At 40.6% G+C, this 26,400-nt stretch overlaps 1 protein-coding gene and 1 long non-coding RNA gene across 7 annotated transcripts in view; one reads left to right on the plus strand and one right to left on the minus strand.

Annotated features, from left to right (window-relative positions):
* Positions 1-26,400, minus strand: part of PPFIA2 (PTPRF interacting protein alpha 2) — a 706,597-nt gene that overhangs the window by 219,906 nt on the left and 460,291 nt on the right. For all 5 annotated transcript variants that reach the window (XM_059726131.1, XM_059726132.1, XM_019494145.2 and 2 more), the window contains 2 exons: positions 15,667-15,831; positions 922-996 (listed from right to left, as the gene is read on the minus strand). In XM_059726131.1, coding sequence (XP_059582114.1) covers positions 922-996; positions 15,667-15,831 — 240 coding nt within the window. The remainder of the gene's footprint in view (positions 1-921; positions 997-15,666; positions 15,832-26,400) is intronic.
* Positions 2,132-26,276, plus strand: LOC109284761 (uncharacterized). Of its 2 annotated transcripts, none has more exons than XR_002092329.2 (3): positions 2,132-2,286; positions 17,946-18,291; positions 26,000-26,276. It is a non-coding gene; the product is annotated as an uncharacterized LOC109284761 (long non-coding RNA). The 2 variants fall into 2 exon arrangements; XR_002092336.2 differs by having other exon boundaries at positions 17,946-18,186; positions 26,000-26,275.

Here is a 26,400-nt window from a genome sequence, read left to right on the forward strand (position 1 = left end):
TAGGTCACAATGTTCAGATTAGTGTTAGTGTTTCTCAAACTGGGGTATACAAGGAACTTCACGAGAGTGCATGAAAGGAAGGAGTGGAAAAACAGAACAAGTGAAAAGAGAATTATAAACAAAAGAAAAGAAAAAGAAAAAAAGGTGAAGAACAAATCTGCAATCTCTCTTAGGTTCTTGGAGACGTTGCCTTCTTGCTGTAATGGTATAAAGTGTTACAATTTTTTTATTATCCATAACACAAAATGTTAATGGGATGCAGAGCTATAACAAACTTAAAAAGGAGTATGTGGCCAAAATTCTATTGGAAAACCACAGCTTTATAACAGAATTTTAAAATGTGTCAGTATTAAGTGAACTGTATTACCAATCCATAAATGATGAATATGTATTATCTCAAGTACAGTCCTTAACTGTACTGAATCTGTCTAGCCTGCAATCTCCCGTACACTTTTAAAACATATTTATTAATACACATAGACAGAAAACACACTGTTAGTTGTCTTACATTTTTCTGTGTCCCAGAATTTAACCTATAATGTTATATTTACTGTTGAATGTACAGTAATGCTTATAGTGATATCTGACACAAACTCCAACTAAGCCATTTTGCTATGATATTGCTTATTGTGTCAGGCACATATCTATAACCTTGCTGATTTTCCATGTCTAGGACAAAAAAGACCTGTCTGGGACCTGTCACTAGCCCGTGTTTTTGGTTTGCTCACAATGACAAATCTGAATAAATCAGGAATCAGAAGATTCTATTAATCTGACAACCATTTTCAATAGGCCATGTTCAGTGTTGTATACAGAATGTAATTTATCTTTTTGTGACAGTTTCAATAAAAGTAATGGGAAACACGAGGGATAATGTTAGAGAAATTGCACCTCAAAAGGGGAGAAAGTGTTTTATGTTACCTCCTGGTTAGCGGCAGCTAGTTCTTCTTCCAGTGCAGAGACTCTTTCTAAAGAAACCCTCAGTCGTTCCCTTACCTAGAAGAAAAACCAAAACATGTGCAGTAACGTGATTTCTATCAGTATTTAAAGTTTAAATAATCTACCATAAGCACTACAGTTCAATCTGTAGGTGTGTGTGTATTGTGTCTGGAACACTCCTGAAACAGAGACATTAACTGCTTTTTATACCTGCCTGCAAGTGACAACCAACAAGTAGGAGCATGAGGCTCCATCTTGAAATCCCCAGACAGCTACTCCACACTTTGCTTTTAAGTCTATGAAATGTTCAGCTAATGCGAGCCTACTAAAAGCACAAAAGAAACTAAACATAAAATTTTATTTGGCTGTTTAATAGGACAGTTGACAAGACAAGTAAGGAAAAGAACTACTGAAAAACATTCACCCAATGGATGTAACTGTAATTTTAATTTAATTTAGAACATTAAGAAGTCACTTACAACACTGTTAGGAATGAACACGCTGCTCATGTGTTTTACTTGTACATGTAACGCATGTATTTTATTTTGGCTTAGAAAAACATTAAGAACTAAAGAGAATTGGCATGCACAAAATGGAATGCTGTGTTTGTTTTTAATATATAAGCATTTCCTTTATAAAAGTAGCCCTATCCTATTCTCTGGCATCTCCTAATACGTTCCAGGACTCACATCACAAAAGGGCTGCAATGTAAGCAAGAAAAGCAATGCCTTTCATTTAATACAGCCAAAGGCATGTTAACTGCTCTTTATTTGGATATATACTTTATATTATATATAATAAACAAGTTAATGCTGATTAATTCATAAATATAGAAGTTTTTTTTTGATGCATTACTGTTCCCCCCCCGATGAAAATGGAATTTTATAATTGTTGCATACATATCACAATTTGCAAAAAAATGTTAGCTAGCATTTAGAACTATTTATTTTAACACTTTATTTAAAATACTTATTAGAAAATCCATGTTGCATGTTTGAACCTATTTGATCTTGCTCTTACTCAAATGAAATGATTAAAGGAAACCTATTTAGTCAGTTAATGCACTAGTGAAAGTGGTTCAATATTAACTAAGCAGGTAAAACAAAACCTTGTAATAATTTACTACTTTGGGTTAGGTTAAATTAATTAAAATAGATTTATTGTAATGCATTTCAGTTGCCAAACAGAAAAACCTAATTCAGCTTAATTTTAATTCTACTTCCTTCCTCCTCCCCTCGGACCTATCTTTTTCTTGGAACCTCAGCAGCACATCCCCAACTCTTCCTCTCATCTGCTTCTTGCTGCTGTCCTGGGACTTGACTTTTCTGCCCAGACGTCACAAACAAGGTAAGTTTCATGGCAGTATCTAATCTGGAGTTCTCATATAGAGTTCTGCCCACGTGCCTAGTCCTGTAAAATCATGGGGATGCAGAAACATTTTGTATCAACACAGGAACTACTTCAGTAGGTGCCAAAATCCGGAGACTTGCAAGCAATTCATAGTAGTTGGAAACAATTTCTTTCTCCTGACTTTCTAGATCAGGGGTGCTCAAACCTTGGCCTGTGAGCCAGATCCAGCTCATAGGGACATATCGTCTGGCCCACAGAGATCCCCACTATGGCTGCATCCAGACATGCATGTTCCCCAGGGAACATCTAGTGGCAGTGAACCTTGTGCCACTGCTAGTTGTCCCTGGGGGATGCCTGTGCCACACTGCTCTGGTGAACAGCAAGTTACCCCAGGTGGGGTAGGGGAGGTTCTGGCCAGCACTGGGCTGGTCCCACCAGCAGCCTTATCTGGGGTCCTGGGGACCTCCTAAGGCTGCAGCAGCAGCAATCCTGCCGTGCTGAGCCTGGCCGGCAGCAGAGTATGGCTCCAGCTGGCCAGACTCGGGCTTTGGGTGGCACACACTGCCGCCATGTGTGCCACTCCACTTTTTGCAGCACAGAGAACAACTGAATTGGCAGTATGTAGCACTGCAGACGTCCTATGGGACCCTATGGGTCCAAAATTTGGCAGTGAGAGAACAGTTGCATCATTATCGCTGCTCTTCTGCTGCCAAATTTCCAGACCCATAGAGAGCTCTGCAGGCAGGATGGTCTGGCCCTGCATGCTAGATCAGGCACCACAGTGCAGGATCTGAGTGTGCAGGGCCTGATCCAGGTTGAGCAGTCCTGGTCTAAACAAGACTCCTCTTTCCTTCTACTGATCCAAGTTGAGGATCTGCCACCCAATCTCCTGCATGTCTCACCTCCATCATTTTCCTTTACCACCCCTGTCCCTAAGGTCTCCTAAATCTACTTCCTTCTTCCCCTTTCCACCCTTCACATTCTCTCTGCCACCCATTACAGTCCAATCCATATTCTAATGGCACGCTGTCTAGGCTCCTGAACCTCAGAAATGCAGTCCATTTTGTTTCCAGGTATGGATTCACTGAAAAGAGCAGGAATGGGCACCCTCACTTTCACATGCATATTGCCTACATGGAAATATTGGCTATTATGCTGACATCAGCCCTGTTGTCAGTAATGGAAGATGGCAGCCATTTTGATTAAGGGGAAATTCAAGCGAGAGCAGCTTTACAACCTGTTATTATGAGATCTAAAAGAACACCCCAGAATTGTAAAAGCCACGATAAAATTCTTAACGCTGGCAACTGTGGGATATGTTGTCACAAGACTTCCTGACATGACCACTTACATAAACAAAATTGCAAACCCACTGACTAGCACATATGTTTTCCAGGTGTAAGCACCTGCTCATATCCTTAAAATATTATAGTATGTGCCTATGGACTTTGACTAGTATTGGAGAGAATCATATATTACGACTGGAATCTGAATGTTTATCCTATAGCTCTGAGGCAAGCAAGAGTGAAGACTGAATCCTGATCCTTTTTATATAGAATTATTGAACACTGAAAAGCCGGAAGGCCACATGCACTGCTCCGTATCAGGCTGACAATCTTAGGTACAGCAGGCCCTGTTTTTAAAGGGTAAACGAGAGGAGCTGTGCTTGTTCCATGACTTACGGGAGCACAGCCACTTTATTTCTTGCTGAGCCACTTTATTTCTATAAAGTTCTTCACTGTAGATCTATTGGCAGAAATAAAATAGAAAGTGATTTGACTGAAAGTGGTTTCATTCCTTTTCCTTTCAAAATAAATTAACAAAATTCTTCCCCTGTGAGCATGTATCTTTCTTTATTCTGACTCACTCCACAATCTTCAGCTGTTGGCTGCTATCTGTTCTTCCAATCTGACCTCAATTATATCATCTGAGGACAGTTCTGCTTCAGCCCTATATTTCATTATTCCCTAAGCCGATTGTTGAATTAACACACTAATGACCCCACAGTTACAACATTATAACAATCTCCTAATACTGGATTGCCATATACAGTAGCCAATTAGGGCAGGTACAGTTTTTAACTTCACCAGGAAGGGGAGAGAAAACCTGAAAGCATCACTTAGACGCCTTGAACTTTGGGAGATTTTTCCTTTTAAGATATAAACTTGTCTTTGCTGTAATTATGCTATCCCATGATTCTGAACTATCTGCCTTATAAAATCTGTTATCTCCAGATCGCCTTTATATAAATGGGATAGATGTTCAACTTACTAAATGCTGTTTCTCAATTTAGTTTAAATTTTTCTCAGTCAATCTTACACTGATGTCAATGGTGTTTTGAGTAAGGTGAGCTTAAAAACTGAGTAAGGATTTCAGATTCAGCCATTCATGTTCTACAACAGAATTCAGATTATATGTGGAATATTGGTGAACGCTCTATAGAAACTTGAAAATAAGCTTTTTTTGTGAGCTATAGTTAGTTAAACAAAATGTAATACTACATATCTTTCACTGAGCCATATAAATTAGGGCTATGCGAAACAGCTATGTTTCATTCTGGATTTGGTGTTTTGGAGGGACAGTGATTAGTTTTGGCATTTTGGATCACTGTCCCGTTTCGATTAGGTCGAAACTGTTTTGCAGTTTCAACGCTGTTTTGGTGTTTCGGCCATAGGCCATAAATGAGGAATCAATAAATTGCCTATATAATATTGCCATTTCTTGCCTGATTCGGATGTAAGAATGGTAGCCCCTTCTCAGAGCATGAAGCCTGCCAAGGTTCAAGGAGATAGGTGCAGGAGTTTCTGTGAAATGGTACCTCAAACTGTTCAAAACAAAAGTAGTATCATTTGCCCACACACAGCTCTGGGGGCTGTGTCCCCGAGGAGGAGTCTGGCACAGCCCCGCAGCCCTCTCACGGGGTGCGTGCCCCTGGATTTGCATGCCGGATGACAGCTGGCTGCTGCTGCCGGCTGGTGTCAGCACCACCCTGGATTCTTCTCTGCACTCGATGCAGGCTACACCAGGTAGACTTCGGGCAGCTGCTACACGGGTGCCAGGCAGGGCGGGGGAGGGGGGGGGACAATCCTCACTGTTCCTGCTGCACTGGGGGCTCTGCCACAAGCGCCCAGAGGCCCCAATCACTGCTGCTGCAGCCAGTGAGTGCAGGGCTTTAAAAAAAAACAAAAACAAAAACAACCCCCCCCCTGCACTCACCGGCTGCAGGAGCGGCAAATAGGACCTCTAGGCGCTCGTGGCAGAGCCCCCCCATGCAGTGTGGGGTAGCGGGGGTCACCCCCCCTGCCTGGGATAACACATCAGATCCTATGGTGCACCACAATTCTGAGCTCCCCACTCATTGGCAAGTAGCAAGCTCCTATGACTGGGAGATCCCTCAGCTGATGGGGCTCTCAGCACCATGCATGCAGGCTATTAGCCATGTGGGAGCCTGCTGTATCGCTGTGTCCACTAGCTGTGGATTGGCTTGAGTTTGCCACATCAGAAATGGGGCATCACTGCCTTACCATAAAAGGTATTTCAGTGATACTTGCCTCCTTTGGCATGGGTGAAGTGCAACTAAACAAGGATTCAGAAATATACTGAATGAAGACTATTCATAGATATTATGACAACACAGCATACATGTCTATTCTACTTCTTTCCTCTCTGGCACTGAAAAGGTATTCCTTCATCATGGTCTTCTTAGATGGGACTACAAACCACTTATCTTGCTTTAATTTCTAGCAACTGCTTCTCATTTTAATCCCTCATATGCTAATTCCCACTTGATATATAGCTTTTAAATACCATATTCTCCCACATACAATGTGCACTCAAAAGCACTTTTTTCTACCTTGTTTTTGATTAACTTGTTCCTCTGGGATTATTTCTCTGGTAGCATGTGGTTCTATGGTACCTTTTGGTGCATTGGAAGTATGTTTGCACCTTTTGCCACTAAGAGAATCCAGATGACACACAGAACAGAAACATGTCTTTTTATATCACCAAGCTCGCAGCTGGTGGGGTATTAAGAAACAACTAGCACAGCTTTGTCAACGGTAGGTCATGCCTAACAAACTTGGTGTGCTTTTTATGACCAGATAACTAACCAGCTGGACAAGAGACATGAGGTTGACATCATTTAACTGGACTTCAGCAAGACCTTTATATCCTGTTTCCCATGAGATTCTCTTAATTAAGCTGTACGGTACTGGCCTAGGCCAGTCTACAGTGAGGTGGGTTGGCAGCTGGCTCAGAGGCCGATCTCAGAGAGTTGTAATTGATGGGACGGCTTTTTCATGGAGGGCCATCTCCAGTGGTGTCCCACAGGGATCAGTGCTTGGGCTCATGCTCTTTAACATCTTTATCAATGACATGGATGAGGGAGTAGAATGTGCAATGATTAAGTTTGTGGTTGACGCCAAGCCGCGAGGTAATGCGAGCACATCTGAAGGGATGATAAGGATCCAGGACAACCCTGACAGACCAATCCTATGTGCTGAACACAATCAGATGAGGTTCAATAGGGACAAGTGCCAGGTCCTTCATCTGGGTAGGAAGAACCTTCACCATAACTGTATGATGGGTGGTGGTCCAATGGCTGACACTGCATCTGAGGGACCTCAGGGTGACAGTTGACCAGAAGATGAATATGAGCCAATGATGTGATGAAGTCACCAGCAGGGCAAACGGAACTCTGGCATGCATCAGTCAATGTGTGTTGTGAACAGATCCAGTGAGGTGTTCCTCCCCCTCTGTTCGGCATTGGTGAGGCCACAGCTGGAGTACTGTGCCCAGTTTTGGGCACCACGCTTTAGGAAAGATGTGGATGAGCTTGAAAGGGTACGGAAAAGGGCCACCCATATGATTAGAGGCCTGGAGAATAGGCCTACGAGGAGAGACTATGGGAAATGGGTTTGTTCAGTCTGCATAAGAGAAGACTGAGAGGTGACTTGATAGCTGGCTACAAGTATGTCAGGGGTGAACACCAAGATCTAGGGGTGCAACTCTTCAGAAAGGCACCCCTTGGGAGGATGAGGACCAATGGGCACAAGTTAATTAAGGAAAAATTTAGGCTAGACATAAGGAAAAACTTATTTTCTATAGGGATATTTAGAATCTGGAACACAATCCCAGCAGAGGTGGTACAGTCGCCATCCCTGGAGGTGCTCAAGAAGAGGCTGGACAAGCACCTCCTTGAGTTCATTTGAGCCCAATAACCTCCTCCATATGGGAGGGAACCACACTTGATTATCTTACAGTGTAGCAAAACCCCAGTTTTTGTTTTGTTTTATTTAAAAATGCATTCCCCCCCCTTCCCCAACCATTTCTGACTTTGTCTCTCCCTCTCTATTCCCTATAGATAAGTATAAGTGAGCTAAGACATAGGATAAGCTTCAGCATTTTATTTTGGTAGCAAGTTGTATTTGTTTTGTTTTTTCTCCTTCTTTATATTGTATAATTATTATGTTTATATTGATTTTTACTGTTCTATATTACTGTTTTACTGATACTATATGATTTAGACCTACATATGTAAGTTAAGTCATGTTAAGTTTCCATTTTGTTTGTCAAGTCTCCATCTTGTTCCCCATGCCCTTTTGTGTAACCTATGACTCATACCACCTCTGCTGTGTAACTTGGTTCCTGAATAAATGGGGATGAATGAGGGTGCTTGAGAGACAATGGCAGTAGGTCTAAAAATAGCTCCTTCTGAATGACTGAACGATCAAAACCAATACCTGGACCAACAACCCAGCCATTGGAACCACCCTCAGCATTCAAGAAACAAAAGATGAGGCAACCCACCATTGTGCCAAGGCTGCACATGCTCAGTAAGAATATCTGGAACAGGACTAACCTTGCTGGACAGGCCCTCTCATAGGAGATCATAGGTAGTCTTCCCCATAAAAAGGGGTAGTGAACACTGACTTCTTGAAACGCCTTCTCCATCTGGACCAGCACCATGCCACACCACCTATCCACCCAGAGGCCCTGCCGGCGACCCCACTCTGGACAACACCTGCTGGACAATGACCTCTTTCCAGCCTGGATAGGTAGCTATCACCCCCACCCTCTCTGCAACCAAGGACTTGAACTCTGTTTCTCTTCCCTACTTGGACTCCAACCCTTCCACTGAGTCTCTTTCTCCTGCTGCCATTGTGAGTGTGTGTGTGTGTGTGTGTGTGTGTGTGTGTGTGTGAACCAATAACGTCATGGGGCTTAGTAGTGTGTTGTCTGTTTAATAAACCTGTTATTTTGAAACCCTGAGTTGGGGTTTTGTCTGTTTTCTGACTGTTTCCTCCTTGACACCGCTTACCTGCCCCCACAAACTCCCAGTTGTCTGCCTGTTTCTTTCCTAGCTGTCTCCTCCTTGCCACCGGGCTTTTCCCTTGCACCAGTGACCTTGAGTAACCCTGGGGCCGCTTGACCTTAAATAACCCCAAGTTTCAGTTCCTCAGCCCAGCTTCTCTCTAGTCTACCGGTTCTAATCCCAGTTCCAGCAACTTTCACTCCTTGCACTTTCTCTCTCACTTTAACCTTCCCTCAGGTATCCCAAGTACCCCAAACACACACACACATACATACTGTACCATCCAAGTTAGGAACTCACCTGTGTGTATATGTGTAGGTGGGTGGTATGTGTGTGAACTGGTGAATATATACACGCACACATATGTCATCGTGTGCATGATATACGAATTAGTGATCCGTGTATGTGTACGGAGTGTGTGGGTATTGACAACTGATTGTTGTCTAACTTTTGGTCTGTATAGTGTGTGTAGGTGCTTGAATTGCTGATAGGTATGCATGTGCCTAGGCTGGTCTGGATGTGTATGTGCCTGAGTTGGTAGTGTGTGTGTGTATATATTTGCAATTGTGTTACACCCTCTTGTCTAACAGCACAATCTTGAGATCCTGAGAGTTGGCCTGACCCCACAGGGCAACAACAGGTCCCTTCCGGTCCCTCTATTCTATGATTCTATGAAGATTTAACAGTTTTGATACAATAATATAAATAGATACGGCCAAAAATTGATATATGCCATAACAAAAAAATGACAACATAATAGTACCAGTGATATTTGTTAAGGTACAGTTTTTCTTTTCCATGGAAATACTAAATGTTTCTTTCAGATGCACTTAAAAAAGAAAATATTTTAAACCTCAATTATTCCTATATACTACAATGAATATTCCCAGACAGGGCATTATAACAATGGAAAAATAATTTCTAAGCCTTTTGAATAATATTATTAAAATAGTGTATATATGAATAATACTGTTTGAAAGGCTTACACAAATACTTTTCTCTTTCACTTATTACTGAAGGGTGGTTTTAACAAATCACTTTATAAAGTAACTTTGGATGACAGCAATTATGATTCCTCTTTCTTACATGTTCCCCCCATCATCCTATATGTAATACAGTCAAACTGAGTGTTTGATTTTTGTCTGAAGTTGACCTAACTCTTGTCAGATCTCATAAAATAACTAGAATAGGATTGATAGCAATTTAGAGTAAAATCTTGCTACAGTCATAGTCACCTAAAGTTGCCTATAGAGTTCAATAGAGCAGGATGATGCCTTTAGTGAGTACATAGAATGCAGGCCTTGAAGAAATAGCCAGATATGGCAAGAATTGTTGCTGGTCAATGACAGTAGCATTGTTCTCTCTGAGCAAGTATGAAATTAGAGCCCTAGTATATGGCTGTGCTGTTATGCTGTAGCGAGTACCATCTCTGAGAGGAAAATTAAAATGTAAGTCCTAACTATACATTGTTATTAAAGACCTCAAAGCAATCTCTGCAAAGTAAAGTTATCAACCTTGGCCTCCACTTATTTTTCCATTTAGAAATTTATAATTTGCCTAGTTGCTACCTTTATTTTTTCTCCACTTTCCCTCTTAAAACTCTGTTTAGTTTTACTCAAAAAACTATTAGAGTAATGACTATTTCGGTGATATATTGTATATGTAGGAACTCTTGCATCCAGAAGTCAAACACAGATATTACTGTAGTAGAATCTGGTTTCAACACCATACAATAGTGTTGCAGAAAGGAAATGAGTGAGTTGAAACTGTAAATGAAATGTTCCAATTAGGCTAAAATGTACACCGCTTTTGAGGTTTTTTTATTAAGATTTCAAATGTAATATGCTTGGAAAAAGACTCAGTTTTGATATTTCAACATTTAATCCTGATACGAGATTAAAACAATATGTCAAAATATTGGAATTTTCCTTAGGATGGAAATTCCATTTTCCAAACAGTTTTACTCTTGATCTATTTCAAACAGTCCATACTTCTGAACTGATTTGAACAGGTAGCCTAGGTGGAGGTATACATTGTTTAGGAATGCTGTAAAACAGAAGTATCAAACTCACTTGCACCTCTAAAATGGATCTGGGCTGAGGGGCTCATCATTGGCCAGATCCAAACTTTAGGGAGCTACAGGCTGGATCTAGGCTGGCAGTGACAGTAGGGCAAGCAGTGGTGCAGCTGTTGCTCACTGTCGACCCCCTTGCTGACCTGCATGTTCATTGAGTCTCTTTTGGTAGGAATTTAGTGGCAGTCCCAGTCTCTGTCCCTGTAGCTCCATACCTGAATTCCTGGCCCATCTGAGAGACATTCCTATATTTTCTATAAATTTGTGGTACCTACTATAAAGTATATATCACCATATTCAATGGTATAATGTCTTATGGCAAAGAGTTTTTCAGCATCTGCTCGAAATGACTATGTAAGTTACCCATGTTCCTTTACTTGTGAGCAATACTCTCAATACCAAACTCAAACTGAAAACAGGATCATAAGAAAGTTGGGATGGAAGATGCCTCAGGAGGTTATTTAGTACAGACTCCTGTTCAAGGCAGGATCATTCCTAACTAAATCATGCCAATCTGCCTAACTTGCTCTTGAAAATTTCCAGGATTGGAAATTCCACAACTTCTCCAGGTAGTTTGTTCGAATTTTCACCACCATCAGTCAGAAAGTTCTTCCTAATTGCCACCATAAATTTCCAGTTTGAAGCCCCTGTTTATAGTCCTGTCCCTTACAGTCACAGAGAAAAATCTACATCCATCTGCTTATAATCACTCTTGAGTTATTAAAAAACTGTTGTCAAATCTCCCCCCCCCCCAGTCTCTAGACTACATAAGCCTAGTTCTTTCAGCCTTTCTTTATAATTCATGCTTCCCAGAACTCTAATCATGTTTGCCATTCTCCACTGGACTATGCCTAATCTGCCCACATCTTTCTTGAAGTGCGGAACTCGAAACTGGATATAGTATTCCAGGTGAGGCCTCACCAGTACTTAAAAAAGAGGAAGAAAAACACACTAGCACTCTTGGTGAATCTTGGTGAATCTGAATCACTCTTGGTGAATCTGAATCTTGCTGACTGTTCCTGATAATCTGGATCTTCTTCAGGTGCTTTGAAATAGATTCTTTGGGCTCAGTGATCTTTTCCGGTATGATGGTCTAACTGACTGGTCTGTAATTCCTCAAATCCTCCTTTTTCCCTTTCTTAAAGGGATATGTGCCCTTTTCTAGTCATCTGGGACTTTACCCAACCTCTGTTGGCTAACAAAAACAATAGTCACTGGATCTGAAATTACCTCAGCCAATTCCTTCAGTACTCTAGAGTAGAGATCAAAGTTATACAGCACTATGGACTGGATAAGTTTCATGGGGCCAGTCTATGGGCCAGATCAGGCCCGTGGACCTGCCCTATATGCCAGCTCCAGTGTGCAAGACACCTACTCCAGCTGTCCAGGGTAGCACCATCCAGAGTGACACTGAGTGCAGCATTGGCCCTGAACTGGACAGTGCTAGTGCCATGTGCAGTCCATGTCTCAAGCCCTGCACATGGGGCTGGTCCACCATAAGCCATGTACAGCATGTGGGTCAACTCTTGAGACCGAAAGGCAGCACCAAGGGGCCAGATGATAGGGCTCCATGGGCTGGAACTTTGCCACCTCTGACCTAAAGTATATCCCAACTGGCCCTGCTGATTTGAAAGCATTTAGCTTTACTAAGTGATCCCTAACCTGATCTTCCACTACTGTAGTGAAATACTGGAATACATACCTATATACTACTCCAGATCATCAAGTTTTCCTATAGCCTGTGATATACTTTGAGCATAGTCATTCTTAATGAAAGTTATAAAAATGCCTGTCTCAAGTATGCCTGATTGTATTTCAGTTTAATTTTATGTGGAATGTTTAAAAAAACAAACAAACAACTTTGTTTCTTGTTTTTTAGGTTCTTCTCAAAATGTTTTATAGAAAAATGATGACTTATTGCCTTTCAAGGAAAAAAGCAGCATAAAGTTATTCAATACTACACAGACACCACCCTTTCCCTCTACACTAGACAAATGTAGCTTTATATATATATATATATATATGTATGTATGTATGTATGTATGTATATTATAATTTTTTAGTAAAATAGTTTTGAATTAGGCACATTTTGTATTTTTTTAAGTTATGGTTAAGAAAATGTCCTCCAAGTGGGATTTGTGGATGGCTGATTCTGCTACTTTAACTTGAAAAGAGAAGCCCAGACTATGAATATGATGCATATTTCTGACAAATAAACAATTTTAAATGAGTGATTACTGATGTTGACAGTTACAGGAATAAAAACTAGATACCAATCAATTCTTAAAAATGTAGATGAAAATTTATCTTCACACATGCACTATACATAATCTTTTACTGAAGGACTATACAAAAGTTGCTTTTGCATATGTCCTAAATGCTAAAAACTGTACAAAATATCTAGGAAAATGTTTATTTGCTGAATATTCACTTGTTCTCATGACTTGTTCAATATGGAACAAAGGACCAAAAACTATAATATACTTCTACTTCTTACATATTTATCAGTCTTTTAATGTTACGAAAAGTGAGAAAGGAATCATACCATAAACCCCAGTACTCTCAAAAGGACATAATTAATAATACAAGGTTATGTAAGTCCTGGCTACAGAGAAAGACGTAGTAAACCTAAATAGTTCAGGGAAATTAAAAGCCACTACACTCTTATTTACCTCAATAGGGTATCACTCATCTCTAACTAAACACAGATAAACTACAAGCTTGACTTGAAATAAGTGTAGGTAATTTTTATATAACATCAAACATGCCTGTGAATCAAATATAGGCATCTTAACACCACCAAGACAACACATATGTAGAAATCCCAGGAATATCACCAAGAAAAATGCAAAACCCACTAGCTCCCAGTTGGTATGCAACAGGAATTAGTAAATGTGTGTCCATAAATGTCCAGGAACTAGGCAAAATGCAAGGGATTTTTGGTGATATCTTTTATCAGATCAACTCTACAATTAGGAGGGAGGTTAGACAAGCTTTTGGGCACAAAGTGCCCTCACTCAGATCTTCGTCAGCCAAACACATCTTCACACAAAGGATCAGCCAGCTTAGCGAGCTCCTAAGCACATGTCCAGAAATGCTGTCAGGGTCTTATGTATGTTTCTTGGTGAGCATCTGGGGCTGCACAACAACAGCTATATGACCTAATTGACACTTCTGAAGTGGGAGCAAGTAGATGGCACATGCTTGTGGGCAGCACTACCCTAGCAGCAGTACAGAAATGCCTCAAACTTATAGTGCAAGTGAGAATAGTCTATAAATATTGCTAATGTATTCTTAAAGTTAAAACTAATCAAATACTCACTTTTAGTGATTGGATTCAAAATCATGCAGAACTTTTACAAAATATGTGGGTGCATTTTAGAAATCTATGTAATGAATATTAAAAGAAATACCCAGATATTCAGAGTGATATCATCCTGAGAAAAACATTTCTATTACAGGTAGTAACTATTGTTTTAAAGAAAAGCGCTGGCACTACTGTCTAATCAGGAGCACAAGCTGATGTTGCCTTTTCATTCACAATACAATCACAGTAAAATTAACTGCTGTATGATATGCCTATATTTTCTCAGAATGAAGTATACAATGCCCACATGTAGATACATGCAGGGACAGTAAGTTTCCTTAGTGCTTAATGGAGAAAGGCCAGAGGTATGATCTACACAGAACTGTTTTGCAACACTGACTACTACTGACCACAAAGGATGGTTCCTGTGAACTAAAATACATCGTGGCTATGGCATATACTTTCTCAGGGACTTTCTTTGGATATCCTAAGTTCTTTATGGCTAAGTTCAGACAGTCAAAAAGGCCAAGGCGGAATTAATTTAATCGAGGCAGCTTCCTCTAAGTGATAACTAACTGAAATGACATTCAGTTTGCAATTGGGAAAGCCAGGGGAGGCCTGTACTGACCCAGCAGAAGCAACAAAAATGGTGAGGGGCACATGACTTCTGAGGAGAGGCTGAGGGAACTGGGTTTATTTAGTCTAGAGAAGAGAAGACTGGGAGGGGATTTAATAGCAGCCTTCAACTACCTGAAAGGGGGTTCCCAAATGGATGGAGCTGGACTGTTCTCGGTGGTGGCAGATGACACAACAAGGAGCAAGTCGCCAGTTGCAGCACGGGAAGTTTAGGTTAGATATTAGGAAGAATTTTCTCACTAGGACGGTAGTAAAACACTGGAACAGGTTACCCAGAGTGGTGGTGGAATCTCTGTCCTTGGAGATTATTAAGACCCGGCTAGACAAAGCTTTGGTTGGGATGATCTAGTCGGGGATGGTCCTGCTTTGAGCAGGGGGTTGGACTAGATGACCTCCTGAGGTCCCTTCCAACCCTCATTTCTATGATTCTATTCTCCCTCCCTCCTGTGGCAGCCACTAAAACAGTCATCAGCTGGAAAGGGGGAGGGGAAAAGGCTGCCAAGGGTCAATAAGCCCCCACCACAGGGGCTTTCCCTCCCCCCATGTGCTGTGTAGACCCTGGCCAGGGGGATTTGGGGGTCTGTTCCTCTGCCTGTCCCATGTCCCTAAGGGGCTGACAGACACCAGCAGGAAGCAGGCTAAGAAACAAAGTGGTGAGGCAGTCCATCCTCCACTGGATCAGACAGCATAGCCCAGGGCTGCAAAGCATCCTGGGATGAGTTAACTTTAACTAGGAAGGGACCTGGGACAGAATTTCCATAAACCAGTTTGACAGAAGATCAGTCAAGTCTGATACTTCATCCAACCAGGTTTATCTTAAACCAGTTTTGGCCATTTTGAAAGTGGTTTATGTGCACTGAACTTGTGTTCTGTTACAGGTTTAAAACAGTTTCCAATCACTAAAACCGGTTTATGTTTAACTTCTGTCCCTAGTCTATGTGTAATACATACTTAAAGAAATGAAAAAACGATATTGATACTATGCTATCCTAGGCATGGCAAAGCAGGCAACAGAATCTTTTAAGTAAGCTTCTTTCCATACTGTACCTTTTCATCCAAAGCCTTGTGGTGTTCAAATAAAGATTTCAGTGCTTTGAGAACCTCGACTTCACTGGAAACTCCTGAGGGGGACTGTGCTTGCCGTTTCACCACTGTCATCCTCAGTGACCTTTCATGTCTTGAAACAAGGCACTCCAAATGCTCCAGTAGCAGCTATTGGATTTAACATAAATATATTTTAATTCATTTTATCAAAAGTTCATAAGGCACTATTAAGACAAAGTGTGCAATATAAAAATACAGAGGCTCTGGCAGACTCATTGTATGAATATATCTAGTATTCAATAAATCAGCATTCCATGATACAGAAGAAAGTAAAAGGTTTTTTGTCATAACTTCTGCTCCAAAATTTTCAAAGCATAAAATTACTCTATTATAATTTTGTCACAAATATATATGTGTGTGTGTGTGTGTGTGTGTGTGTGTGTATTAAAGTCAGCCATTGTAAATAATGGAATGTTAAAACAAACTAAGTAAAACAACTCACCAATTAATGTAGTCTATTATTTATGCTTGAAAACTTAGCATATTTTTTAATGAAAAAGCAAGCAATATATTTTACTAAAATATTATAGTGATATGTTGATTTTATTGCCTTAACTAATGATTCATGTTAATACAGTATGCTCTAAAATATTTTTTATCATTAACATGCAGAAATACTAAAATATCTGTATATTTATGTCTTTGTGCATTGTATTATAATTAATCATAGGGTTCATTCCTTATCTACATTATATCTGACTTAAGAATATGTTGAACCTCTTTTTCTGATATGTCAAAACTATATATTTATTTCTACATTTTTAAGTTATATGACTCCTAGTTTTAGATATCTGATTATGAAAATGAAATAGTTGTGAATGCATTTAATTTTAGAGGTCACATTATAATAAAGCACTGTAATTACTGTATAATTAGGTTAGGTATTACTTTTCAACATGAAATTATATCTGAGATGTTTAAGTAGAAGCTTAAAGGTTACATGATTATTACTTCTTTGATGTGATTTGTAATACATCTACTATTAGAACACAGGAATATTAATACACACATGTCTACACCATAATTATTGTTGATCACATGGAGAACTTTGCAGATATTATAGTGATACATTTATGAAAGAAGCATAACCAGGGGGTAACTGTATCACAGTTGTAATGTAACTATACTGAAATTATAGTACTTTTATTTAAATGGAAATAATTCAGGTTTCCTGTTACTGTTCCTTAAAGGCTAAATCCTATTTGCACCTCTCCAATAGTTTGCAACAACATGTCTGGTTTCTAGAAATCTAGTAAGTGTGCATGTGAGCAATTATATGCAGATAACCTACAATGAATATCAAGCAACTGAAGAAAGCAGCAACAGATTTCACCATTCTTGAGTTAAAGTAATGGGCCAGATCAATCAAAAGCAAAATATGTACAAGAAAGGACATGAGCTGGATCTCCTGATCCCTAAGGGGATGGAACACAATTTATGAACAAGATGATGGTTTTTTGTGACAGTTGGAAGCAGCTTTGTTATAAGCAAGTTTGAAGGTGCCCCAGCCAGGTTAGGTGAAGGAATGAGATAAAACGCTGATTCACATTAGTGCCAGGTGTATTCTTCACTGCACTCTTATTCAAACAGAACTTGAACATATGCTTAACTGCATTCCTGAACAGAGATGCTTTCCAGATTTGGGACCTCAATTAATATATTCCCAGGCCTTCTTAACCATCTTTTATTTGATCTCCTAATAGATCCCTTCTTTTTGTATTATTCACTAAAGGGTCTCAGCTGACAATTCATTTTTCTGGAAATTAACTCTGAACACTGGAATTTTCCTAACGGCGATATGAATACTTAAGAGACCAGATCCACAGCATTGTGTTATATATATTTTTCTAAAAAACTGAAGGGAGTTCCTGTTTTCTCTCTCACAATCTTTTGGGATGATGCTTATGGAAGAGTTACGTTGGCTGACCTGAATCCATTTGACTTCTGCATGTTACTTAGGTTCTCTATGTCTTAGTTCCCTTCTTTTTACAGAATGGCAATAGCTCTTCCCTACCTCACAGGATATGAGGATAAATACATTGTGAAGGTTGTGAGGGCCTCATTTTGTATAAATGAGTGGTCATATAAGTATCTGAGAGAGATATTGCGCGCGATTTTGGAGGGGAGGCAATGCTTCTAGAAATGCTTAATTAAGGTAGATATACTGCAATATTTGCCTTTAGGATATTGAAATGATTGAGCCCCTCTATTTACCTCAACAGGTGAAACCCACACTAAGTGATGTTGAGGAGGGTGCCTCCATAAGATGAACATGGAATTGGCCAGATATCAGAGATCACATTGCACCATCCTAAGGAAATGCACTCCATTTGACGAGCTCAAAGGAGACTGAAACAAAATAACTCCCATCAAGTTTTTTCTGGGGAAGAATAACTCTACAATGCTCCGAAGCATGGGCAAATGGCTAAACTTCAAAACAATTCCAAAATCTTTTACTTTTAGGTCTGTATTCTAAATGACCAAAAACAATTGTCTGCATCAGTGTCAGTTGTTCTAGTAAAACCTTATAGAGAGCTGCCTGAACAAGTGAAGAAAGCACCTACGCTGGTATGTGTTGGTTGCTTTTTATCCTCTTTAAATGGTTTACAACTTTTCCTTATGCAAATTAATCTGGTTTTATTTGATAATCTGACATGATTCTCTAGTGAAAGACAGATCTGAGGTTCCATCTCCATGCACAAATTACAACCGTCTCCTTGTCTGATAATTTCTTATTAACAAATCTGTCCTAGTACGCCATATCCTATCCAGATAAACAATGAAATGGGGTAAAACACTATGGTAATGAGCCTCTCCTTAAGAACTTTTGTAGAGAGAACCTCATGTAAACAATAGATTATAACATGCATGATACATGGCTTAGCTTCGAGACTAAAGCATGCTTTTATGGTTAATTCAGTGGATATTTAAATTTGCAATTAAACCCATTGTGTCAGTTATATATCAAATATACTGAACAATTCCAAATGGTATTAAATATTAGTATTTTTCACTTTTTTGAAGTTTCAGAAAACTAGCATGTTGGCTGTACTTAACAAGAGCTGGAGAAAACGAATTGGAAAAAAGACAGTGTCCAATGTCCTCTGAGAACATGAAGGAGCAGCTGTATCCCCCGTCTCCCCCTCTATATGCAAACACACAGAATATATTTTTTACTGGCAATTTTAAGAAATGTACAAGCAAAACAGGCACATTTTCATAAAAGTAAAAATAATAAGTTTGTGATTCAGTAACAAGGAATATATATTCAAAAGCAGTCTGCTTCCACCAGCAAGGCTGGTTTGTTCAGGTAGGACTCCAGATGGAAGCAGAACTCTTAAAAACTGTGTCTTCTAATCAGGTACCAAAAAGTGAGCTGTTTTCAGGTAAATTTGAAAGTCTGTGTCTAAATGTTCAATTAAATATACTGAATTATCAAAGCAAAAATGTGCAATGATGTGAACATAAGCATTTTGATTTTTCACAGCGTAGGGAACCAAGTTAATTTACCATGTGGTATCTCAACCAAGTGTCTCAACCCTAAAAATACGTAACACATCTGAAGCCTACACTTTATAGTGAACTAGTATTGTAAAGACTTGGGAAAGGCTGCACCCAAATCCTCTTGTGTTAAATGATATATGGCTAATTCATTCATGCAATGCAATACATAGGGGCTAGGAATAGAAGTTACACATAAACCAGTTTAAGTGATCAGAAACTGGTTTAAACCTGTAACAGAACAGAATTTCAGTGCACGTAAACCAGTTTCAAAATGGCCAAAACTGGTTTGAGACAAACCTGGTTGACTTAACTAATTGAGGTCAAACCAGTTAATGGAGCTTCTGTCCCAGACTCCTTCCTAGTTTAAGTTAAATCAGAGCTCCTCAGCATCCCAACATGCTCTGCAGCCCTGGGCTGGGCTGTCTGTTCCAGCCATACAGGGTTGGTCCTACCCCCCTCTTCCCTAGCCTAGGCTGAGAAGGGGTGGGGTTGCAAAATCCTGCTCTGGACTGCAGCCAGGTCTGCCTGGCTGGGGACCAGCACCCCTTGCCAGGTGTCCCAAGCCCCCCCAACCCATACCCTCCCAATTCTCCAATGGCAGGATCTGGGGCATGGCCCAACAGTGGTAGCCTGAGGGAAAGGGAGGGCTTAATTCCCGCATTGCAATGGGGCCAGCATGGGCACTGATCATCTCTGCTCGTGCACCCGGGGCTGCAGTGGCTAGATGCCAGTAGCCTGAGGGGTAGGGACAAGTTTTAATTCCCCTATTGCAGGCAGAAGCAGTGCAGGCACTGACACAGTGCTAGCTCCATCCCATGCTGAAGATCTCTTCAGGCAGGGCCCATGCTGCAGCACCTGGGCTGAACTCCTCGGAGGAGCAGTGAGTGGTGTGTGATGCCAAGATGGGACCAGGTGGAGGATGCAATTCAGGAAGCAAAGGGGGCAATCAATAAGAGGGGGGTGTTTCAACCAGCATTAAGGGGCCCTTTTCTCCCTCCCACCCCAAGCTTTACTGCAGCTAGAGAGCCAGACAGGAGGGCAGGCACAAAGTAAACTTGCAGTTCCTAGCCATGCCCTTGCTCACCAGTCCTTTAGCAGTAGGTCTGAGCAGTGAACATTAGGAAGGGTATTAACCCTTAATGTTTGACTGCTTACAAAATCCATATCTTTATCCCAATCCAACATTCCTTAGAGTTAGTATGTGCTATTTGTAACATGTCTATTGTGTCTTATAGAAAACTTCATCTTTGAATAGCATCCTAATATTGCTGCAAAAGGTGCAAAACCCACTCTGCAACAGTTGAAATATTTTTTATAAATTACAAGTAAAACCCGATTTTAATTAACAGCATATATTGCTGCAGATACCCTGCTTCTTCAGACTCTTTCTTGCTGTTTTGACAGTAGAATGACCATGGGGATGGGTGTAGGGCCAAAAAAAAAAAAAAGGGAAGATGGAGCTGTGGCCTCAGCAACTTGCATGCTGAATGCATCCAAGTATGTAACTAAGATTTTTCCACTAAAAAACATACTTTTTGCCAATGTAATATAAAGAATCTGAAGGGTAATTCATCTTTACTCTTAGGGTTTGTATCGTGTCATAAGATCTGCAAGAAGTAATTCTTCATATACTGTTGCTAGAGTGATTCTTTGCTCCTCCATGTCAGCCAGATATACTGAGTTAATCACCTGCTCAGGGCAAGATCACCCCTGACTAAACCACTCCAGTCAAGTGTTTGTCTAACTCTCTCTTAAAAATATCAAAAGATGGAGATTCCAATGTCCCTAGGTAGTCTGTTCCAATGCTTAACCAGATTCATAGTGCAAACGTTCTTCTTAATATCCAGCCTAAATTTCCCATGCTGCAATTTAAATCACTGTTTCTAGTCCTGTGGCCACAAAGAATAGCCTATCTTCATTCTCCATATAATAACTCTTCAGGTATTTGAAGACTTACTAAATCTTTCCTGTCTTCAAACTAAATAATCCTAATTCTTTTAGTCTGTCCTCATACGTAATGCTTGTCCTGACCAGATAAAACGATCTATGCAGCCATGTTTTAATTTTGACATGGCTCCTGCCTGAGTCTTTACCCTTTTAAGGAAGGAAGGATGAGGACACTACCAGAGCCCCTGCCCCCTTGACACTTGCATATATAGACCCATGTCACTTTTCCTCTGCTAAGGGTTACCACTAACAGTATCAGTAGTGCCCCTATGGGTGACCAGCAGGACAGAGTAGTTAGAGAGATGGATGTGCCTTGGGAAACTTTCCATAACATCTCAGATGTAGGCTCCTGGCAACCAACAGACCTCCTAAACCAACAGGTCAGACCAACAGGTGGATGCTGAACCCCAGAAAGGGGAGTCACCAACCAACACCACCTGTTGTGGTTGAATAGTTTTCAACAGAGATGGAAAAATACATATTGATGAAATAATTTATTATAATTTTAGATTATCAAGAGCATGCCTTTGCCTGTACTAAATTTTAGGAGGTATTTACAATTATTTCCTAAGCATGACATTTGAGGAACATGATCTCTCTCACTTTGGCTTTGGTTGCCTTTGTAATTAAATTAAATGAATAGTTTATACTGATTAAGGGAAGCCTGAGGAAACCTCTGCTGGATTCCCAAGGTGTCCTTAGCCATATTGATAGTACTCACTTACATATGTGTTTATTTAGCCTCTAGAATGCTGTTTCTTTTACTTCTATTTTTTCTTTAACACCTAGTATTATTTTTGTTATACTATGTTTTGGAAGATGTATAACAGTGTTAGTATTGTGTTATTGTGATACATGCTGTGTAGAGAATATCTGAGAGAAGATTTTAATTAGAAATTGTAAGTGTGTGCTACAAGTGTTAGGGTGTCTAGGAACAGTCTAGGAACCGTTTAATCAAAAGGTAAATAACTAACAACAGCATCTTCCAAAGAACACAGTACTTCCCCCACATACAAGTTCCATTTTGTTACATGGTTTTTGGTGGTAGCCATGTTGATCTAAGGACATAGGCAGGCAAGTTTCTTTGGGCAGATGTGATATCTTTTATTAGGCTGTCGCAGGGAGAGGCAAACCGGGGAGACTCCCAAGCCCACGAGGGGAACCCCAGGGCCAGGAGCCAGGGGTGAAACAGGAAAATTACTCACAGCAGGATGGGAGGAGGAGCGAGGACAGCAGGGAAAGCCCACGCGAGGCACTGACCGCACCTTTAGTCAGCTGCGGCCAGTGGATGATGTCACCCCCAATCACCGGCCAGCGGAAATAAAAGGGCCGGCGGTGAAAGAGAGCAGGGGTGCGTGGACACCGGGAGAGGACCTGGTGGGGTCAGCCAGAGGTGCAGGACGCCGGAGGAGACTGTGCGCACTGACGGCGGAGGGGCGGATGAACCAAGCAGCGAGTCAGTGCCTGGAGCCAGAGTAACAGCTGCAGGCAAGTCAGGAGATGAGCCGGTAGGAGCACCCAGGGTGCGGGGAGGTGAATGGACCTGGGAAGACCCAGAGGGAGGGCAGCCACGCTGGGAAGACCCAGAAAGAGGGGAGCCAAGAGGAGAGGACCCAGAGAGAGGGCTGCTGTTCTGGGAGGACCCAGAGAGAGGGCTGCTGCTCTGGGAAGTCCCAGAGAGAGGGAAGCTGCAAGGCAAAGACCCAGAGAGAGGGCAACTCCAAGGCGAAGACCCAGAGGGAGGGCAGCTGTGCTGCGAAGACCCTGAGGGAGGGCAACTCTAAGGCAAAGACCCAGAGAGAGGGCAGCTGCTCCAAGGAGATCCAGAGAGAGGGTCATGACAGCGGGAAACAGGATGGAGAGTAGCTCTAAACCTGGGTAGGTGGAGCGGGGCCACAGAGCTGGGCCACATGGAGGAGGCTTTGTCAACAAGCGGAGGTGTAGAGGGGCTACCTGTGCTCCACAAGGAAGCCCAGTAGGGACGAGGTGATGTTTTTCTTGGGACTCATTAAGTTTGTCTTTTGAGTTGAGAAGGGTATTTTATGTTCCCCCGTATCAGACAGAGGCAGGAAGACTGAGGGCGTGAGCAGTGGGCTCATTGTTTGGGTATTCAGGGGAGCGTGAGGTTGGCCACGGAAGCGACCGGGACCCGCCGGGCTGGGTAAAGGGTGAGGTACAGGGAGGAGGAGCCTTGCAGAAGACACCAAAGAAGCAGGCGGCCAATGAGGGCAACCAAGTCGCATGAAGCCCCACACACTGTGAAAGATTCAAAGTCGTGGCAGGCGAGAAGGGGCAGCTTGCAGCGTGTGTGAAGATCTCCCGTAAGGCCACCTGCAATGGCCAAGCAAGTACCAGCGAGCACTCAAATTAAGGAAGCCTGGGACAAGATGTTCGAGGCCCGGCAGGTGCATAGATCAACTGAGTAGTTGGGAAAAAGTTCTTTGCAAGCTTTTGGGTGCAATCACCCTTCTTCAGGCATAGGGAACCTCTGCTGTTCTGAGACTCCAAGGAATGAGTCTCAGAACAACAGAGATTCTCTATACCTGAAGACAGGTGAATGTGCCCGAAAGCTTACAAAAAATGTTTTCTCCAACTACTCAGTTGTTCTAATAAAAGCTATCACATCTGCCCAAAGAAACTTGCCATTTTGTAATGGATGTTATGTTTAGCTTAAGAAAATGTTTTTTTACATTATAGAAAGAGGTGTGATTGTATAAAATAATTAAAAGGTATTCTTTATCGAGAAAGGTAAGGATTTTGGAGGGTAACATCTTTTATTGGACCAACAGGTCTTTACACATGATGTTTTAAAAATGTTTACTTAAACATGTGTCTGGTTTCACCCAGACCTGAAGAAGGGTATCTGTTCCCAAAAGCGTGTCTAAGATCTCTACTATGCAGTTGATCCAATAAAAGAGATCATCCAAAAAATTCTTCCCTCTTGCATATTCCTGGACCATTTCAGCTACAACATTGCTCCAACACTACCTTCCTTATTTAGGACATTCCAAAGCGAAGTGATGCTTAGGATACATTATAAGACCTGAAAACTTTGTAAAAAAGTGGGGTTTTTTTACCCACTCTTTTTTCAAAAAGAAAAATCGTGTTTTAATCCACATGATGAAGTATTTCCTTTATTACATCTAAATACTTTTTTCTATAAAATTTAAGAGGAGAATATATAGTTTCAAAATAACATTATTTTAAAGGAGAAAACCTCTATCATGCCTCAATGCTTTCTGTGCAATCTTTATTTGCAAGCATCTCATATTTAAATGAATGTCCTTCATATATCATATTTTTTCAGATACCACATGTTCCCAAAAAACCTGCACCTTGTTTGTGGAATGGCAGAATGAAAAAAAAAATCCAGAGTTATGGCCATATAGAGCAGTGCAGAGTCTACTCTTCAGCTCACTCGCCCTCCCTTTCCTGATCAGGCACAAGCTACAGTTTCAACCCTTTCACAGCTAAATTAGCAAAAGCTCTTGGCTGCCAAAAGCTGAAACTGTATCTGTGATGAAGATAGGACTCTATGGAAGGATGTTGGATTTAGAAAAGAGCTAAAAACAGTCTCCTGGGCTGTGAAATAGGAGGAGAGAGCTGAGGAGCAGCTAACACACAGAAAAACTGCTGAAGGAAGGATAGCTTGATTAGCAATTTTGTCCATTAAAAAGGAGCGAGAGTATCAACACCTGTAATGTTAAGAGTAATTAGCAGAACTCAGGTAGATTATACTGAGCCATGACATCAATGGACTCCCTCAGCACTGCCTGAATAGAAGTGCCACTGCTGCTTCTGGACAGTTGGTTTAGAACTTTAGATGAAGCAGTAATCAGGGCCTGAACAGCACCATTGCACCTCCCTGGATTTGCCCCTACAGAACTCTACCTCTACTATTATCCATCTGCTGGAAGGAAGAGAAAGAAAAGAACCAACAATCATGTTACAGAATCTCCATGTTTATAGTCTGTGCAGAAAACCATCTTTCTCAGTTAAGACATGGTCCCCAATTTAGGACAGCTAAGTTTTTGGGGAAAGTTGCATGTGGTACATGAGTTAATATAGTAATTTCAGGCATATTTTTCTTGTTATTATTATGTGACGAGTAAGCCAGATGTGGCTATAACAAAATAATTTTGTGCTATAACTGATTGTTCTTAAAGCCATAGAATAATATGAATAGAAATGTTTATACTCATTTGGAAATTAATTATCTGGTAATGCAGGAGCAACTTCATTCCAAACTGTAAAATGCAAGGAGAATCTTTTCTTATGTATGGTAAAAAAAGGACAAGAAAAGTTTAAGGATCATTCAGAATTACAGGAAAGCTATTTTAAGAGCTGAAAGACTATATAAATAGAAAATAAAAGTGTCCAGAATCATTTGGAAGACAATTTCAGCACCTATTAAACTCAGATTGGACTAAATGGATCTCTCAGAAAATGGATAGAGTAAAAGAAAGAGTAAGATAGTTAATTTAAACATCTTTTAAGATTTTTCTGTTACAAAGGCAAAAGCAATATAATCACAGAGTGAACTGAAGAATTAAAATGCTGAACACTAATACGAGTAGATTGCATATACTATAAAGATAACTTTGGCTGGTACCTGAACCTAGTCAAGCTTCTGAAAGAAGAATGTCTCCTATCTTAGTAAGAATATGGAAAAGAAAATTAAAAATTCCTCTGAATACCTTCTCTCTTATTCTGTTATACCATTATGACCTTATATGCTTATGTAATCTCTTATTCTCTCTTACACACACTTGTTGTTTTACAGTCATTTTTTAACTCTTAGCTTACCATGCGACTCTTATTACAGCTTCAAGACAACACCACTACAAGCAATGAACAGCAGTAGTATGACACCAAAGAAAAAGAAAGAGGCTACAAATTGTTTTGCCAGCATGATAAAAATAATGGGGACTTCAATGTGATTGATAAATGAAACTTTCAAAAGCACTGCCAAATACTGAGCTTTAAACTATTCTTGCAATAATTGGAATTTAAAATGCTAATGTTTGCTGAGAAAGGGTGCCATGTGCCTGAAAGCTTGTTTAAGATCCTTCCAATAAATTATATCACCCCAAAAATCCTTATCTCTTTTAATTTAAGGTATTCATTGGTTTTCTCATTAAATATCATGATGATAAGGCCATACCAGAGAAGCTAAATTAATTCTTTGCATTGTCTTTTATTTCCCAAGATATCGGGGAACATCTC

This window comes from Alligator mississippiensis, chromosome 4 (genome assembly GCF_030867095.1).
Source record: "Alligator mississippiensis isolate rAllMis1 chromosome 4, rAllMis1, whole genome shotgun sequence".
NCBI classification, from domain to species: Eukaryota; Metazoa; Chordata; order Crocodylia; family Alligatoridae; genus Alligator; species Alligator mississippiensis.